The sequence below is a fragment of the Microtus pennsylvanicus genome, chromosome 21 (assembly GCF_037038515.1).
Source record: "Microtus pennsylvanicus isolate mMicPen1 chromosome 21, mMicPen1.hap1, whole genome shotgun sequence".
Classification (NCBI taxonomy): domain Eukaryota; kingdom Metazoa; phylum Chordata; class Mammalia; order Rodentia; family Cricetidae; genus Microtus; species Microtus pennsylvanicus.
The window spans coordinates 28256616-28275155 of NC_134599.1; the positions used below are offsets into that span (position 1 = coordinate 28256616).

An 18540-nucleotide genomic window follows, 5' to 3' on the forward strand; every position below is an offset into this window, starting at 1 on the left:
TTTCTCGAAGGTGGAGTCTGGACTGAGGCCATTCCCAGGAGAGGGAGCTTATGCCGGGAGCTGGGGTGAAGCCCCCAGCTAAATATTCCAGACTTTTTCTATAAAGGGGTACCAAGGAGCTGAGGTGACGCTTCCGACCAAACAAAGTTGCATATTGGTGAGTGATCTCTTTATGTCCATGTCTTAGTGTGGTATCCTGTCCTACTTGGGAAGTTCAGTGCATCAAGGGGCAAGCTGCCCGTCTCCTGCCAAGAGTGTTTAAGCCAAGCTGCTGGCACTGTGGGACCTGAGGGGAATGTGGTCAAAGGGTTTCTTTTTCTCACTGGCTGCTGATTCTGCCTTCTACAACTTTAGCTCAGGCAAGGGTTTCCCTAATGCTGCTTCTCCCATTTCTCATGGGGTGAAGCCAGGGTATACCAGTCTGGAAGTGCAATCTGGAGGCTCGTGCCATTGGTGCAAGTTTACCTCACTTGCTTCTGCGTCTCCAGGCTCAGCCTCTACTGCTTCTTAGCGGGTTCTCCGTCTTCGGTCACATGATGTTGTGTCCTTTGCTTTGCTTGATGAATCTTATGCTTCCGTTCTGCTTTTCATCTTGCCCAAACATGCTGATGCCTTTCTCTCCGCCCCCCCTTGTCTCAAGTGTTGGTTAAATATCCGAAGATGACCTTGGATTTCTGATCTTCTTGCCTTCCCTTCAACTCCTGGATAACAAGCCCCACCAAGCTAGTTTATGTGATCCTAGGGGGCACACAGATTTCCACGTGTTTTTATCTATTTCCTGCCTGGCTTAGTGTTTGGGAGGGAATTGATTAACAAAAAAATCCCCTTGGGTTTGTTTTAAAGCAAAAAGGCAGACTGTGGCTCTGGAGCTGCTAGAATCTGAGCGGAAATACGTCATTAACATCTCCCTGATCCTGAAGATAAAGGCAACATTCCAGGGCTCCGACGGAAAGAGGAATTCCAAGGAGAGAAGGTACCCGTGTGCTCATTGCCTTTGCTTTTCAGATTGAGTTAAATTTAAGGTAAGTTCTTCACCGTTTCCCTTTGGGTATACTGGGGCCTAGAGAGTCCCATAAACAGCCTTTGAGAAGAGAATAGCAGTGACAGAAAGTCCCAAGCTTAGGTTCTTAGCAAGTAGATAATGAATACAATCTGTGGGGCGTTCAGTCTGTGATGTGTCTGTCTGGAATTTAAAGTGAGGCGTTGTGTGTCCTCAGGGGTGATAGATTCCCCCCAAGTCCCAGGAAATGGAAGCACTGAGTACCAAGGGCCATTAGACAAGGCTACTTGCTGATAGAACTCAGGCGATCCCATAGCACCAGGTACTGCGTGGGAGTGCGGGCCTACGTGTGTGTGTGTGTGTGTGTGTGTGTGTGTGTGTGTGTGTGTATGTGTGTGTATGTGTGTGTGTGTGTGTTGGGGGGGAGAGTAGTGCTTCCAGCATGCAGGCCCTAATGTCTCGACTCCCTCTGTTAGGAGAGAACAGGAAAGAGGAAAGTAAGGCTCAGAGGAAAGGACTAAGGTAATAAAAATGAGCTAATTCAGAGTGAAGCAAGGAAAAGAACAATCCTGATGAACGGGAAGTCTGGATTATTCCCGTAAGCATTTCTTCCATAAGGTGATGAACAGTTCGTTCATCTACCCAACGATGCTCCCACTGTTCTCTTCCTTATGCTCCTCCCATTTTACTTGACTTTACCACCACGAGATGTCCCCTCCTACCCAAACACGAACATCCACTCCCATCTAAATGACTGAGGCGAGGAACTGTTCCCCGACATCTCTCAAGGGTCTCGACTGATTCCGAGGAATGGAGGTAGACAAAGCATGGAGAACAGAAGGGTCGACATGGCCAAACCCTTGCTTACAGTGATGGCTCTAGACGCTTGCTTCACCTTTCCTCAGCGGCCTGGATTTTGTTTCTTCCTACTCCATCTGGCCCCTTGATTTCCCACCCAGCGACTCCAGAACAGCCTGGCTTATTCTCCCACCTGCTCCTCTGGGGCTCCAGGAAGGTTCTGGACTCCAGCTTTTTTGTTTTGCCAAACACACGCTGAGTTTCCGTGACTCAGGTGGAAAATTGAAATCGACCTTTTGGTGTGACTTTGCTTCTGTACCTAGGATCCTAAGTAGCAGCGTCTCCTAGTTTCTATGCATCTGGGAGTCTTGGATAAAGGTGAGAAATAAGCTTGTGTCCTGGAACAGTGTCCTGGTCCTGCGCTCTACACTTGATCTGGATCTTCACGACTCTTTGCCAGCCCTGGGGCAGAGCACTTAGTTACCACTCAGGAAGCCCGGGCGCTAGCGTCACACTGGAAAAAGAATCATCAGAGCCGGGCGGTGGTGGCACACACCTTTAATCCCAGCACTCGGGAGGCAGAGGCAGGCGGATCTCTGTGAGTTTGAGACCAGCCTGGTCTACAAGAGCTAGTTCCAGGACAGGCACCAAAGCTACAGAGAAACCCTGTCTCAAAAAACCAAAAAAAAAAAAAAAAAAGAATCATCAGAACTGTGATGTCTACATTTTAGAGGAGGACGCTAAGGTCTGGAGGTGCTCATAGCCACGTGGCCTGTTAGTGCCAGAAGCCAAAGGCAGACCCACTTAACCTGTCCCCTGAGCTCTTTCCAAGCCCCCCAGTTTTTCTAAGGGTCTCGTGGCTTCTAGGATACCATTCTTATCAACAGTAATGCATTAGGGCTTTTGGAGAACCAGATGCATTGAATGCATCACTTTCTATGTCAGAATTTAGGCTTTTCTCTTGAAGAGTCCAGCAAGTCTTACTTCAGATCTCTGTTGATGTGTCAAACAGGGATGCTAAATACGTTTCTAGCTCCCTGGATAGTCAAGTCCTTTTTAGTCAGCTCACTTGCAGTGTTCTCTATCATTGAGGACTGAGTGGACCTATAATCTTATGCAATTAAAAATAAAAAGGCCGGGCAGTGGTGGCGCAGGCCTTTAATCCCAGCACTCGGGAGGCAGAGGCAGGCGGATCTCTATGAGTTCAAGGCCAGCCTGGTCTACAAGGGCTAGTTCCAGGTCAGGATCCAAAGCCACAGAGAAACTCTGTCTTGAAAAACCAACAAATAAATAAATAAATAGGCTATTATATAATCTCCAATAGAGGTAAGAAAATCCTTATTCCACACGTGACAATGCAGTCCATATTGGTTGTCATGGTAACCCTCTTTCTGCTTTTCTTCAGTCAAGCAGCAAGGGCTTCAGCTCAGAGTGTTGTTAACTAAAGTGCAGTGTCTCCTTCTACTATCCTACCGTTAGGGCTTCATTATCTTCTTCCCCTCACTATATTCTTCTTTTTAATGAGCTTTTCTGAGACCTTGATGCCGTTTAACTACATCTATTGGCAATTTTTTCCATGAGAATTTATTTGATGACTTCCCTCATCACAAGCCTCAAGGCGTCAGTATTTGCTGCCCTACTGGAAATAACCTTGGATTTAAGATAGCGGTGACAACTCTACATTCAAGCCTGACATCGCCACCTCTTTCAGACCTATAAAATATAGTTTGGGGCTTTCTCTAGGAAACAGTGAAGTGTTCAAGAGTCCTCAGTTGTTTCAACCAGGACTCCCCGTATTTTTCATGAGATAACTCAGAACCCTATTCCGGTGTTTGTCACTTCTCTGAGCGACAGCTCCATGGAAGTCTTTGCTTTGCTTAGAAATGGGTTAAAAAAACAAAACAAAAACAGACCTGTCTCTGAATCCGACGTCCTGTTTAATGACAGAGGTCTGCTTGTGGCCAAATCACCTTGATATTCCACACATGTACATCCATGACACCCTTGGGAAATGTTTAAAGAAGTTCAGCTTTCAGAGACGAGTAGGCCATCGTATCTTTGTTAATGCATTGTGTTGGAAGCCTGAGGAAATCTACTTGGAATTTCCCTGGGCCATCAAATTAGAGCTCAGATCCTTGCTGCTGTGCAGCTAGTTCCATTGCCTTCTGCTTCTTGTCTTGTTCCTGCCGACCCCTGCTTATATTGTCCTTCCCTATTCCCAGCTCCCCTTCCCCCTAGAATCGAAGGCTTAGATGATTCTCGTTGTCTCTCTTTTCTCCTCCCCAGCATTCTTTGACTTCTCACTTCTTCATTTCCTCTGGGCTTAAAAATGAGACACATAACCAGGCATGGCGGCACATGCCTTTTATCTCAGCATTCGGGAGGCAGAGGCAGGAGGATCTCTGTGAGTTTGAGGCCAGCCTGGTCTACAGGGCAAGGTCCAAGACAGCCAGGGCTACACAGAGAAACCCTGCCTGGAAACCAAAACAAACCAACGAATGAAGGAAGGAATAAAGTGCACCAGCAGGTAGAGGAAAGAGATTTGAAGTAGGAAAGAGGCTTCATAAAACACGAGGAAGGGGCTGATCAGCCCTAGTCTATCGTTGACAGAACACAGACTGTTAGGAAAAATCTTAAGATGGGCCTCTCTGCAAAAGAACTCCAATCAAAGCAGATTAGACTGAATTAAAACGCCTGCATTTAAAAAAGCAGCACTCTCAGGAGGCAGGGAGCACGGTGCAGGGAAGACAGAGGGAGAACACAGGCAAATTCCAAAATGGCGTGTTCCTTTTCCCAACTCAAGCCTAAATAGCCTGAGGGAGTGGTCCTGACCTTCCCCGTGGAGGAGTCAGCACTTGGCAGGCTGAGAGGTGGAGTCCGGCCCAAGGCAACTCCCAGGGACTTGAGATGGAGCATTCTGCTCCTTTGGGGCTCCACTGGCGGCCCTAGGATGGATGCCAGGGACTGGAGGGACACCTCCAATCATCCCAGACTCCATGGATATGGGGGTATCAGGGGGCTGGGGGCTCACTTTCAATCACACATCCCAGAGTCCTTGGATATAGGGGCATCAGCTCAAGTCTGGCTACTTCTTGCGGGCATGGGGTGACGTGGGAGAGAGGGGAGTTGGTGTGCATGCGCTCAGCCAGAGGTGTGGCTGCGGCAGCATCTGGTTTGCTGTCGTCCTGGAGTCCTCAGGCAGCTGCTTTGTGAGGGAGATGAGAAGGCAGGTGGCAAGGAGAAAAAACCGATTTTAGTTCTCAGGTGTCCTTGATCCAGATGAGTTGGTACCAATGGTGAAGTCCCAGGAGCTGGTACAGGTGTTTGGCATTGTCTGGGGAGTGCTTTGTAGGTTGGTCTTGACCCAGACATCAGGAGTGACCTGTAAAATGTGCTGGCTGGGGTTAGTGTAGGCTCTGGAGACTATTAGTTTTTCACTAGACCTGATTTTTGATTCAGCAGTTGAACTTTTCCAGGGACCTGTGTAGTATCTGTAAGAGAACTGGAACAGATTTACATCTTGGTGTCATAGCAAAAGGCTATTGTTTTAGGTTAAAAGGCATGAACATTTTGGAAGACAAAGGAAACTGGGAACTCTGAACCTCTGAAGAAACACCTGAAACCTGTTAATCCTGGACTACGAAGCCTGTATTTTAGCAGGAAACTTCATTAAATGTCATGGATGAAGTAATAAGTAAATAGTACCTTAAATTATCAAATGCCATTAGACAGATCTGAGAGGGATAAATGAACAGAAATGTGACAGCTTTTTAGCTATGCAGGCAATTCCAAATCCTCTCCTGAGTCCTTGGAGAACACCAGCAGTGCTTGCTGTTAGCTGTTGAGTACGAGAGGCCCAAAGATTTTTCCTGTGTGTGTTGGGGCGGCGTGGGGGGGGGGATTTAGTCTACCTGTCTTGGCAGGATGAGGAGATCAACTCCCTGGGTGAAGCATCCATGAAGCTGAAGAGGTGAAAGGCCGGTTTTTGCTGTGTGAGTGGCTTTGCCAAGGCCAAGGGCAAGCCTGGAGGCAGAAGGTCCTTCTGTAGTCATGCATCTTCTTGCAGGAGCTATAGGTTGCTGTGGAGCTCCATGTCTGTGTTAGAAGCTCTTTTGATAAATGCCATACTCTCAGATCTGTAAAGGCACTTTAGAACTAGGTACCATTAGCTGGTATTTAAACTGGGCATGTAAGCTAAATTTAGGCATGTATTTTATCCAATTAATTACAGTTTATCAGTGCTAGTAAGGTAAGAAGGTGAAAAAGAATATTTTAACAAGTCAAAGAATCTTAAAATGAGCACACATGCATACAGAAACATCTATAGAGTTTCACAGACATACTGTGGCCACATTATTTTAACAGGGAGACAAATAAAGTACTTTGTCAGCTGACCAACCCAAAATTTTGGCATAGGCAGGTGACAAAAGCCAGAAAAGCACAGAGGTGATCCCATTAAGGGCCAGACTAGCAGACTCTGCAAGAGGGAACAGAAACGTAAGGACGAAACATCCATACAGTTTTAAAGTGGAAGGGCAGGGGAAAAAACAAATCTGTTGTAGAGAGTCCCAGACAAAGAGCTAGAGGGGGAAAGGGCCCAGAGTGATCCCATCATAGCCGCAGAAGCCAGGGAGGCATAGCAAACAGCTGGTGGGTGGGCGCTGTTTGGAAGGAACGGAGATGGCCTCCGTTGTCCTCGGCTGATGGAAAGATGGTCAGGTTTAGATCCCCGAATTTGGAAAGGACGGGAGCCAACCGCACCTCTGGGTATAGTGCTGGAGCTGTCTGGGCTGCGGAGAGGCAGAAGTGAAGGCAGGACAAACCTTGGGCTTTGAATCAGTGGAGGAGTGGAAGGGGGGCAGGAGTGAGTGTCTGGAAATGGTGGGTTACTGAGCCTTAGCCCCAATTTAAAAGGATCTTTGTAACTAGCTCTTGTAGACCAGGCTGCCCTCGAACTCACAGAGATCCGCCTGCCTCTGCTTCCCGAGTGCTGGGATTTAAGGTGTGCGCCACCACTACCCGGCCAGGACAGGCTCCAAAGCTACAGAGAAACCCTGTCTCAAGGGCCGGGTGGTGGTGGTGCACACCTTTAATCCCAGCACTTGGGAGGCAGAGGCAGGCGGATCTCTGTGAGTTCGAGACCAGCCTGGTCTACAAGAGCTAGTTCCAGGACAGGCTCCAAACCACAGAGAAACCCTGCCACCAAAAACCAAAAAAAAAAAAAAAAAAGGCTTTTTGTAAACAGCCGTTTTTTGGAATCGCAAGAAACCCATTAGAAGCACATGCCTGTGTAACTCAAGTCTGTCAAAGCATGTCCACTGAGACAACTCTTGATCTGAAAATGGGGCTGTGAAAATTGAATGGCAGGCATCTCATTCACCTCAGCTAAGCCTGGCTCAGCCTCGTGGGTTAGGCTTTTGGCATGGGCCCATGACTTCAGCCTGAAAAGCAAATGGGTCACCCCGGGAACCCTACCAAATCCTACCGGCATAAGCAAAAAAGGGGAACTCACCGAGTGAAGCCAATCTTGCCTGGTGAAAAGGGCGTTTTTCAGCATGTGGCCCTGGGCCCACGGGGGAAAAAAATGGACCCTTTCAGTGGGGGACCTCCATCTGTTAGGAAAAATCTTAAAATGGGCCTCTCCACCTGTGCAAAGAACTCCAACCAACCCGATTAGACTGGATTAAAATACCCACAGTTAATACATGCAGCACTCTCTGGTGGCAGGGAGCATGGGGGAGGGATAGAGAGAACACATGCAAAACCCAAAACCTTGTGTTCCTTTCTCCAGCTTGAGCCTAAATAGCCTGTGGGAGTGGCCCTGACCCTCCCTGGGGAGAGATTGGTGCTTGGCAGGCTGGGAGTTGGAGCCCTAAAGTGGAGTCCTGCCCAAGGCAACTCCCAGGGGGAGGGGACTTGAGATGGAGAATTCTGCTCCATTGGCTCTATTGGCGGTCCGAGGATGGATGCCAAGGACTGGGGTGATGTTTCCAATCACAGACAACACGGCCTCTCTGTCCAGTGTGCCTCTTTAGAGCAGAAAGAAAAAGATATGCAAGGTCCTTCATTGCCCCAACACCCTGACCCTCTAGCTGCAATGTTAACCTAACCTTATCCCTGACCCAAGTGGCATTCTTCTAAGAATAGATTGCTTGTGTATTGGAATCTAAAACTCTGGAAAGGATTCCTTTAGGATTTCTATAGAGTGTGCATACATGAAACTGTCCCAGGTTGGTTTCTAGCAAGACATTCCTGTGATATGTTCTTTATTAGTTAGTCACTTCACATTTGCATAAGGGGCCACCAGTAAAGGGGCCTTTCACTGTCTGAGGAGAGACACTTTGCTGAAAAGAAATTCAAAACCCTAATACAGACCTGTGAGAGTGTTTTGGATGATTGAAAATGGGGCCTCCTGTGTTGTTTTTTTATGGGACCTTTGAGTAATTCTTCCTTTGTTCTCTTTCAAGCCTTTTCCCTGGCTCCTTGCGCTACCTTGTCCAGCAGCACTTGGATTTGCTTCATGCCCTGCAGGAGAGGGTCCTGAAATGGCCACGCCAAGGAGTCCTTGGAGATTTATTCCTGAAGTTGACAAACGATGAGGTAAGGTTTCCCCTTTTCTGTCTAAATAGAAAGGATGGTTTTAATTTTAACATAGTAAAATTACATATAGCAAAACAGGCACCAAGCAAGAATTACAGTTATAATATTTGTATCTACCTTATCTTTTATCATAACTAAGGAAAACTATAATTATAACTATCTATTGTTTTGGATATGGAAAATGTGGTACATTTGTACAATGGAGTACTACACAACAGAAAAAATAATGACATCTTGAAATTTGCAGGATGGATCTAGGCATATTGAGTGATTAACCCAGACCAAGAAAGACAAATATCATATGGACTTACTCATAAGTGGCTTTTAGACATAAAGCAAAGAAAACCAGCCTACAATTCACAATCCCAGAGAACCTAGACAACAATGAGAACTCTAAGTGAGACATATATGGATCTTATAAAATGGGAAGTAGAAAAAGACAAGATCTCCTGATTAAATTGGGAGGATGAGGACCATGGGAGAGAGTTGAAGTGGAGGGCGGAGGAAAGAAGGGGAACAGAAAAAAAATGTATAGCTCAATAGAATCAATAAAAAAGAAAAAAACCTGTCTATTCTTCAACTCCATCAAAGACTCCAGAAGAATATAATGTTACCTAAGTAAACAGGAAGTGCATTGTAGGCAACTTCCAAAACTCTAGAATTGACAGAGACCTATCTTGCTGCCTGGACAGTCACCCAGAGTGCTTCTGCATCACTGTGGCTTCCATCTTCAGCCTACAGGCCTACAGTCCATAGTATCTGGCAGGAAATTGGGAGATCTGTGATGCCTTGTACTGTCAAAGTTCATCAGTGTCTTTCTTCTGTGTCCTGAAAGATGTCTCGCAGTTCTCTCATGAAGCAGGAACCCCGAAGGACTGTTTCATTTTTCTGTGGGTCCTGTATGCCCAGTTCACACAGCATACCATCAAACAGTTCAGGCAAGAGCAATTTCTTACCAAAATGGCTAACCAATTCCATAAGGAGCCTCTTCAATGCCTGATGGTGGACGCTACAAAATAATCCCACACTAGTTCAGAATCACATATAATAAAGGGTTATTTATTTAGGGGCAGATTCACAGATCACAGTCCTCTGCACGAACAGGCAACAGGAACCAAATCTAGCAGCTGAAAGCGAGAGCCAGAAGCAAGACAATGAGAGCACACTTTACAGCTGCATTTATAATATAAGAGACCATGCCTAAGTGGGCTGGTATTTTTAAGGCTATTGGCCAAAGGAGCTCCCATCTTCCTCTTAAAGTAATTGGTGCTGCCAGGAGCAGATGTGTCTCATTGTCATGAAAAGTCCTAAGTTCTTAAACATTTTAAATGCCATATTCTGTTAGTCTTTGAAAGGTGTGAGGAATTACTATCATTCTGAAATATATCTCTGTACTTATAGAAAACCTAACTAGCATGACTACAAGTTTGACTATTATAGATGACTATCTATTAACCTGTATTTTAATTATACATTACATTTTTAAATGAGCTGCACAATACAATACCTTAATCAATACATATAACAAAATTGATCTTAAATTTGTATCTATAAACTAATATCCATACCAATGCAAAGTATTCATCTCTCTATCATATCCCTCTTTAAATGTAAACAAACATTTATAAACAATCGTAATTTTTGGGGTTTAGAATTCCACATCAATCAAAGGAAACAATTTGAAAAAAAAAAGATTAACAAGGGGCTGGAGAGATGGCTCAGAGGTTAAGAACACTGGCTGCTCTTGCGGAGGATTGGGGTTGGTTATGATAACCTGGATGGTCACTCACAACCATCTCTAACCCCAATTCCAGGATATTTGAGACTTTCTGGCTTCTGAGGGCACCAGGCATTGACATGGGGTACATATATACATGTAGACAAACACTCAACGCACATAAAATAAAACTAAATCTTTATAAAGAAGAGAAATAAAACCTCCAAGAGCAAGTAAAGAACACAGTTAATAAATTGTGAACATATTCTCTGAGTTCTGCTCCTTTTTATGTTTATGGTAGTATAAAAATGTTGTCATTCCTGTTTTTAGGTTCTTACCCTGCATTTTTGTGTTTGTTTTAAAGAATAATTTCTTGGATTATTATGTTGCCTACCTGAGGGATTTACCCGAGTGCATCTCCTTGGTTCATGTTGTGGTTCTGAAGGAGGTACGTCAACTCTATGCACACTGTCCTTTGTGTACCCACCCTCTGTATCATGTCGCGGGTCACTCAACAGTATAGCATGTGTCCTGTGAGCTTGTGTTCCAGGCCGAGGAATGCCTTGGCCCTGTTACTGCCGCCCCTCTTCCGTGTTAAAGGAGTCCAATATAGGATCATCAGAGCCATGCTCTGGTCCTTGCAATGCTTCAATGACCCTCTGGTTCACTACACTGAACTACGGACAAAGCACGTAGGTGGTCCAGAGTTCTCCAGCATGCAGCTGTGTGCTGTATGTGTTGTTTTCGGGCTCAGAAAATACGGGTCTCAGTTCTGGACTCAAACTGTCCTTTGTCAATCATACTCCTTTAAGCATGGCCACTTCAGTGGTTTATTTATTAGGTGTTTGATATGCATGTCTAATTACAGGGGAAGGCAAGTTCAGGTACCCTCTCCTGCTAAGATTGCTACAGGTCTTAGCTGGAGTCATCCTTGTGGGTTCCTAGGAATTTCCCCAACACCAAGCTTCTCCCTAAACCCATATATAAATAAGAAATTAGAAATAAAAAAGATAGGCATATTCATTTTGTTATTTTAAGTCAACAAGAACATAGACCACCAGAGTCCTAAAGCCGAGAGTAGCTGCAGCTCACAGGAGACGGAAGCCTATGTCTTACTTTCTGCTTCACCTCCCCGAGTCCTCCCAACCAAAACGACGGTCTCATGCTAGCATTCAGTGAATGTCTGGAGCAAGGAAAAGAAGGGAACGTATAGAGACCATTGTATTTTCTGCTTCTAGGCTTACTCACCGATTCCTAATCACTTTACTGTCTCCACTGTTGAGAGACTTGTTCACACTTACTGAGTATTAGTAGAAGACTTGCTGGAAAACCTTCATTCATTCATTTAATTCAAGCACAGCTTACTGAGCGCCTACTTCTACCTAGCACTGACTTTAGAAGGGTCAGGGAAGGAAGGGACAGCTTGGAAACTTGCATCAATTCAAAAGAAGTACATGTTATGTTGCCTGCTGGAGAAGAGTTGTCTCTTTGGGCATGACCCTGAGCGTGTGGCCTCTCCAGTTAGAAGATGCTTTGGAAATAAGCATTTCCTATCTGGTGGGAGGGATCTCTGGGGTTCTGTTTGCAGTGTGGGGACCCTGAAGAGTGACCCCTTTTTTTCCCACTCAGGGTGATGAGGAGATCAAATCTGACATCTACACCCTGTTCTTTCACATCGTGCAGCGCATCCCGGAATATCTGATTCATCTCCAGGTGAGCTCGGCTGCACAAGCCAGCAGATTTTGCACTGAACTATCAGTTTGGCTTCCAAATTAGCAGTACTATAACGGCTCAAGGACTCATTAGTGTTTCTAAGCAGTCGTCATATGGCTTAGCTTGTTATGGTTCCACCACACCACACCATACCATAGTCTGCAGGATGAGCTAAAGTCTTGAAATTTTTGATTTATGATCCTTGTCTTTGAAGTTCTAGCTTTACTTCCCAGCAATCTCCACTTCTGGGAGTCCAAGATCTTTTGTGAACACTCTTCATAACATCTAAGTTCCTATTCAGTCCCCTCCTCTTTGGTTGTATAACCTCTAAATGTCACTTCTGGCCTCTTAATTTCTGCCTAAACTCCTATCCTGATGGCCTCTGCTTGACTTGGGTCAGGGTTCTATCATACAGTACTCATACCTTATGTCTCGGAAGGGCCGTGAGGAGCAAATGAACAAATTCCTTTGTATTTATTTATTTATAATTTTTTTGTTGAAACAATTTCTGCCTCCTCTCCGCCTCCCATTTCCTTCCTCCTCCTCCCACTCCTCTCCCCTCCCCCCACTCCATTTCCCTTCCCTCTCGAGTCTGAAGAGACCTGTGAAAAGTCCAAGGCCCTCCCCCCTCCATCCAGGTCCAGGAAGGTGAGCATCCAAACAGGCTAGGCTCCCACAAAGCCAGTACATGCAGTAGGATCAAAACCCAGTGCCATTGTCCTTGGCTTCTCATCAGCCCTCATTGTCCTCCATGTTCAGAGAGTCTGGTTTTATCCCATGCTTATTCAGTTCCAGTCCAGCTGGCCTTGGTGAGCTCCCAATAGATCAGCCCCACTGTCACAGTGGGTATGAACAAATTCTTGAGGTAATTTTCCTGTAGAGCCCATAGCCCTGTAGAGGACACGGAGTTGAGTTCAAGAACCATTTATTAGTAACCCCCATCCTCGTGATACCCATGTGCTCTGGTGTAGGGTTGACCGATCTTAGGGAATTCAGTGAAAACATCTCAGAATTGCTTGTCATTAACCCTCAACTAGAAGCAACCCAGACTCAGCATTGAGATTTTTCACCCAGATATGGCTTTTCCCACAATAATTATCTTATGGATTCTTTCAACAGCTCCATGAAACAGGTATTATCATTACTGTCATTTTTCATAAGGATATAGAGGACCAAAGCAGTCCCAGCACTGTGTTCAAGATAACACACCTAGTAGGCAAAACCCGTGGGCGGAAGCCCAGTCTTGCAAGCACTAGGTAAAGAGGCCTGAGGGCTACTCTCTACTTTCCCTGCAAATCCTCCTTCTATCATTTATTAGATGCATGAGCTAAAGAAGATCACCGAATTCGGTGTCTCAGTTTCCTTACTTAGTATCTATCTAACAGGGCTGTGATAACGAAGATAAAAGTGGTTAGCTCCTAGAAATGGGAAGGAGTCAACAAACACATAATAGAACCCTTGAATGTTAGAAGGGCTTTTGTTCCATGCTGTGCCACTGTAGCAAAATCCCTGAGGCTGGGTATTTTTTTTTTAAAGGGAAGAGGTTCATTTTGACTCACAATTCTGGAGGCCCAAAAGCATGGTGGTGGTGATGATGTCTGGTGACCCCCTCACGGTAAACACAGTGGTAGCACAGGTAAAATGACAGGTCACACAGTATGAAAGAAGAAGTAAGGGGTAGTGCCTAGGCTCGCTTTTCTGTAACTATTTTTTTTTTCCATAAGAACCTACTCTTTAAAACCAGCGTTAATACCTTCATGAACATGGTCAGCATCCAGTCACATTTTACTAGGTCCCACCTCTTAAAGGTCCCACCATCTTTACAAAAAAAAATCATTACACTGTAGACTGAGCTTACAGCACCTGGACCTTTGGGAGATAGACCATAGCCAAACCATAACATCAGGCAATGTAATAGGAGGGGCCACTGTCCACCCCACCCACCCCACACGCTCACCCAATGCCTATCATTCTCAGCGTTGGTCTGACTCCTTTAAGTATTGCTTATGGATAGTAGTTGTTAGAATATCTTTATTATGTCATTTATCTAACTATTGGGTCTTTCTAACTTTTCAAAATGGAATTATATTAGGTCACCTTCAACTCACACAGAACAGACTAACTTTATATTCTTTTGATGTGATGGACAGAGCAGTAAGCCTGAGCTGTCTGCTGGTTAGACAGATGGACCATGTGTTTGAGTGATTTGATTGGAACGCCTAGTAGCTCAAAGTGACGTGAGGAGGAGATGGAACAATTCTTCCGCCCGATTTCGCAACACCGATTCCTTTTCCCTTCCATCCAGAATGTCCTGAAGTTCACAGAGCAGGAACACCCCGACTATTACCTGCTCCTCGTGTGTGTCCAGCGCCTCCGCGTCTTTATCTCTCATTACACCCTGCTGTTTCAGTGCAATGAAGAATTGCTTATTCAGAAACGGAAAAAGCTCAAAAAGTAAGGTTGTGACGGTGCAGCACCTGACGAAGGTTTCTGAGAAGAGGGTACAGACCAGTCACTTGAGTGTCTGGAACGGGATGAAGGGAGGTGGCAAAAAAGGTGAAGGAGGGACAGTTAGGCCACAGGAGGGAGACACCTATGGCCTGGTGAAAGTAACTTTAGAAGAAAAGCGCCTGGGCTCTGTTGTTCCCATTATGTCGCTTCCCTTGACTTTCCAGGTTCAAAATTGCAATTTAAAGGTCTGAATAGAGTTTCCTTCATTAATATAATAAACATTCATTGAACCCCTGTTGTGCACTAGGTACTGTTGTGCCCAGTGAATATACCGCATGAATGAAACAGTCATAGACCTCTGTCACATAGGCTTTAGAGCTTGACAATGAAGAATAAGTTAGGTGCTAATGAGCACTGAGGGTAAAAGTGTTGGGGGTATATGTGTCTGAATAGATTTCACAGTATGCAGAAACAAAGTCAGGCAGCATCTGGACCTCGGAGAATAGAAGCAACCCACAAACATTTCCTTAAACATCCTGTATATCTTGAGAACATTATCATTTCTCTGTTTCCAACTAGAAAGACAGCATCTCCTAACCCAGTGCCTTCCTGACAGGTGTGTCTCAGTACCATCCTGCATCCCCAAGCTCTTGTCAACTATTATGTAAGCAACCTGACTTATAGAGGGCTCCAGGGATATAGAACCCATCACAGAAAGCTTCATCTGAGAGGCAAATCTATTTTTCTTAGCATAATCTCTGAGTCCAGAGAGCCAGCCTCACACTGTGCAGTCTGAGATTTAGTATTTCCGCTCTGTCAGGTCGTCCATGGCAAAGCTGTACAAAGGGCTGGCTTCCCAATGTGCCAATGCTGGCCAAGATGCTTCCCCTGCTGCAGGCCCGGAGGCTGTTCGTGACAGTGGGATCCACTCAGAAGAGATGCTCCAGCCCTATCCTTCGGCTCCCACTTCTGCCCCTGCTGTCACGTAAGCATCTGTTGCTAAGAAACATCAGCCGTGGTGCCCTTGAGTCGCAGGCAGTTGTAGAGGTTAGCAGCGTGGGCCACATTAGTTCTCCAGAGCTCCGCCTTGTCCCATCGTTTCCACATCAGCAGCCGAGCAGTTGATCTGATGTTTGGATCCCAGAGAAAGACACTAAGAGGCGGATTTGGAAAGCACCGACAGGCAAAGTCGAGATCCACTTTGTGCAATCTTCAACTCTTGAAGCAGGGTGAAATGTTTACCTTCAGTATAAAAAGTAGAGGGGGAAAGGCCTACATTATACCCAGGCCAAACTATGGCCATTATTACACTCTGTGTAGGGAAAAATAAAAGTATCAGTCTTCTAAAATAAGAGCATTGGTGTAAGGTCAGTTCAGCTCACTTTTTTTCATATCTGTAAATGTGAGTCCTAAGTTTCATTGTAAGATTGATGTCTTGCAATCTCTTAAGATATGTATGTATGTATATGTATTCACATATGCATCCATATACATTTCAGACAAAGAATTAAAATATGTATAAATAGAATAAAAAAATTTTAGTCAGCGTACAGTAGTTCGGTTGTATCTGTTTGGTTAAATAAGCAAAACAACAAAAATCCTTCTTTTTAAAAACTGTGTAATTTGCTGTGTGCTCCCAGACAACAAAACTCTATAGAAACTGGGCAAATTCAGTTTTACACTGTATTAATATTCTGTGGGTGGCCATTTGAGATGACAGCCAAGACACTTTTTAAAAAATCTATTATAGAAATGTAAATTTTATACAAATGAGTTTATCCTAAACCAACCAACCAACTAACCAACCAACCAAAACGGCAACAACAAAGTGTTCAGTGCTCTTGAAGAGGTCCCAAATTTAGCCAGGTGGTGGAGGCACAGCCTGGTCTACAGACTGAGTTCCAGGATAGCCAGGGCTACTCCCTGTCTAGAGAAAACCAGGACTTTATCCTCTGTATCACCATCCGGGGTTCAACAGATTATTTGGGAACACAATTGTTTATGTGTGAATATCTAGAGGCGGTATCAAGTTCGCTTTCCAGTATTCTGTATGTGGCTCTGCCAGAGCAAAGGGAGAGAAATTGAAAGGGGATGTCTTGGGAGTTGCCTGGTGGCAGGGAGGCTCGGAGTTTCCATCAGGCCAATGATAACGCCAGCCTTTGTCGCTCAAGTGATGTCTCAGTGACTTAGCTTGGAAGTTGAGACAGACGATTTTCCTGGCCGCTGTTTCCACTCTTCCTGGAGGATTAGGCATTCTTGAGAGATCTCCCTAGTTATTTTGTGGAGCTTGATAGGTCATCCACGACGGCACTTGGGAGGGGAGGAGAGAAGCTGGCTTGGGCTGCTCGCTTGGAGAGAGCTCAGCACTGTTTGATCGTCTCTCTTGTACCGTTTCCCCCTTTAAAGACATTTGATGCCCTCGGCGAAGAAAGGCCAACAGCAGCAGAGCCTCATGGAGAGCATGCAGCCTGGAAAGCCGGGGGACTGGGAGATGGAGAGCAGAAAGCACGAGCGGCCCGAGAGCCTGCTGGCCCCGGCGCAGTTCTGCGCGGCCGAGCAGGACGTGAAGGCGCTCGCCGGGCCGTTGCAGTCCATCCCGGAGATGGACTTCGAGCCGTCCCCGGCCGAGCCGCTGGGCAATGTGGAGCGCTCGCTGCGCGGCCCGACCGAGCTCCTGCCCGACGCGCGCGGCTTCGTGCCCGCCGGCTACGAGGAGTTCGAGTACGGAGGCGAGATCTTCGCGCTGCCCGCGCCCTACGACGAGGAGCCCTTCCAGGCGCCGGCTCTTTTCGACAACTGCTCGCCCGCCTCCTCGGAGTCCAGCCTGGACATCTGCTTCCTGAGGCCCGTCAGCTTCGCCATGGAGGCCGAGCGGCCCGAGCACGCGCTGCAGCCGCTGCCCAAGAGCGCCACGTCGCCGGCGAGCAGCAGCAGCGCCTACAAGCTGGAGGCCGCGCAGGCGCAGGCGCACGGCAAGGCCAAGCCGCTGAGCCGCTCGCTCAAGGAGTTCCCGCGCACGCCGCCCGCCGAGGGCGTGGCCCCGCGACTCTACAGCACGCGCAGCAGCAGCGGCGGCCGCGCGCCGCTCAAGGTCGAGCGCGCAGCCGCCCCGCACGGCCCCGCCGCCGCCGCCGCTGCCTCCCGCGGGGCGCCGCGGACCTTCTTCCCCCAACAGAGGTCCCAAAGCGAAAAACAGACCTATTTGGAAGTAAGGAGGGTAAAGTAAAACCGAGCCGAAGCCCGCCTCGGCGCCCCGGGCTTAGATGTTAGGGCCAGCCCCGTTTCCCTCGGCGGGGAGGGAGGGGGCGGAGACGCAGCCCGCACGCGCCTGGTGCCAGGCTCTGGCCTTGGTGGCCTTCGAAGGCGAGTGGCAGGGCGGCTACCACGCCCAAGAGCACGAAGGCAGGGAGAGCGAGACGAGACCTTGGTGCATAGACGTGCTTACAGACGCGCCAAGAGGGAGGGAGAGACGCACACAGAGAGTATGAGTTAACGAGTGAACCAGTTTCCTCCCTCTAAACGGGCGGGCGCACCGCCTGCTCGGTCTATCTTCTGATCCAGGATGTACAAATTACCAAGCGCTGTGTGCTGCCCTGTCTCAGTGGCGACTTCGAAGTTTGTTGCAAAGAGAATTCAGTTTCGCTTGCTTTCTTAGAAAAGGGCTGTATTGACTCAAATGCTCCTTTAGCTTCAGCGAATGTTGAGGCATGTTGATGTCTTGTCCTTGGTGTCTCCAGGCCTTGGGGTATTTAATAAGTGTTTTCCATCCCTAACCACCGAGAAGCAGGCGACTCACAGGTTTTCAATGCGACAGAAACAATTGATTAAACTTATTAACATGATAGCACGCACTTGCGTCTCCACCCTTTCACTCATTATTAAGAGAGTGGGTTAAATTGATGATTACAGACTCATTTAAGTTTCCAGCCCACACAGTGCCTGCTATGTATCAGGCTCTGTATCTCGATTGCTGAAACTTCGGAAATAAAGTCTGGAATGTCCCACAGGCATAGCACACCGAATTACCATGAACATATAGGAGGGATATCTAAAACCTCTTGGGGTGATTATGTTAGAAAATGCATTCTAGCTACATTGAATATCTGAATTAATTTTGAGCACTTTGTGGAAGCTTTTTGGGGGAAGAGCAAGGTCACAAAGCTAAAAAAAAAGACTCTTGGACATAGAACTGGGTATGCTTTTCCTTTTGCATAATGGGAAAGAGGGCCCAGAAACAGGAGGGGAATGGATCATGGCAAGC

At 46.6% G+C, this 18540-nt stretch overlaps 1 protein-coding gene across 9 annotated transcripts in view; it reads left to right on the plus strand.

Moving 5' to 3' along the window:
* Window positions 1–18540, plus strand: part of Arhgef33 (Rho guanine nucleotide exchange factor 33) — a 149594-nt gene that overhangs the window by 53980 nt on the left and 77074 nt on the right. For 7 of the 9 annotated variants that reach the window (XM_075955688.1, XM_075955686.1, XM_075955684.1 and 4 more), the window contains 7 exons: window positions 844–973; window positions 8266–8398; window positions 10480–10563; window positions 11745–11828; window positions 14134–14282; window positions 15100–15264; window positions 16686–17496. In XM_075955688.1, the coding sequence (XP_075811803.1) occupies window positions 844–973; window positions 8266–8398; window positions 10480–10563; window positions 11745–11828; window positions 14134–14282; window positions 15100–15264; window positions 16686–17496 (1556 nt within the window). The remainder of the gene's footprint in view (window positions 1–843; window positions 974–8265; window positions 8399–10479; window positions 10564–11744; window positions 11829–14133; window positions 14283–15099; window positions 15265–16685; window positions 17497–18540) is intronic. The other 2 variants (XM_075955691.1, XM_075955687.1) reach the window with 1 other exon arrangement.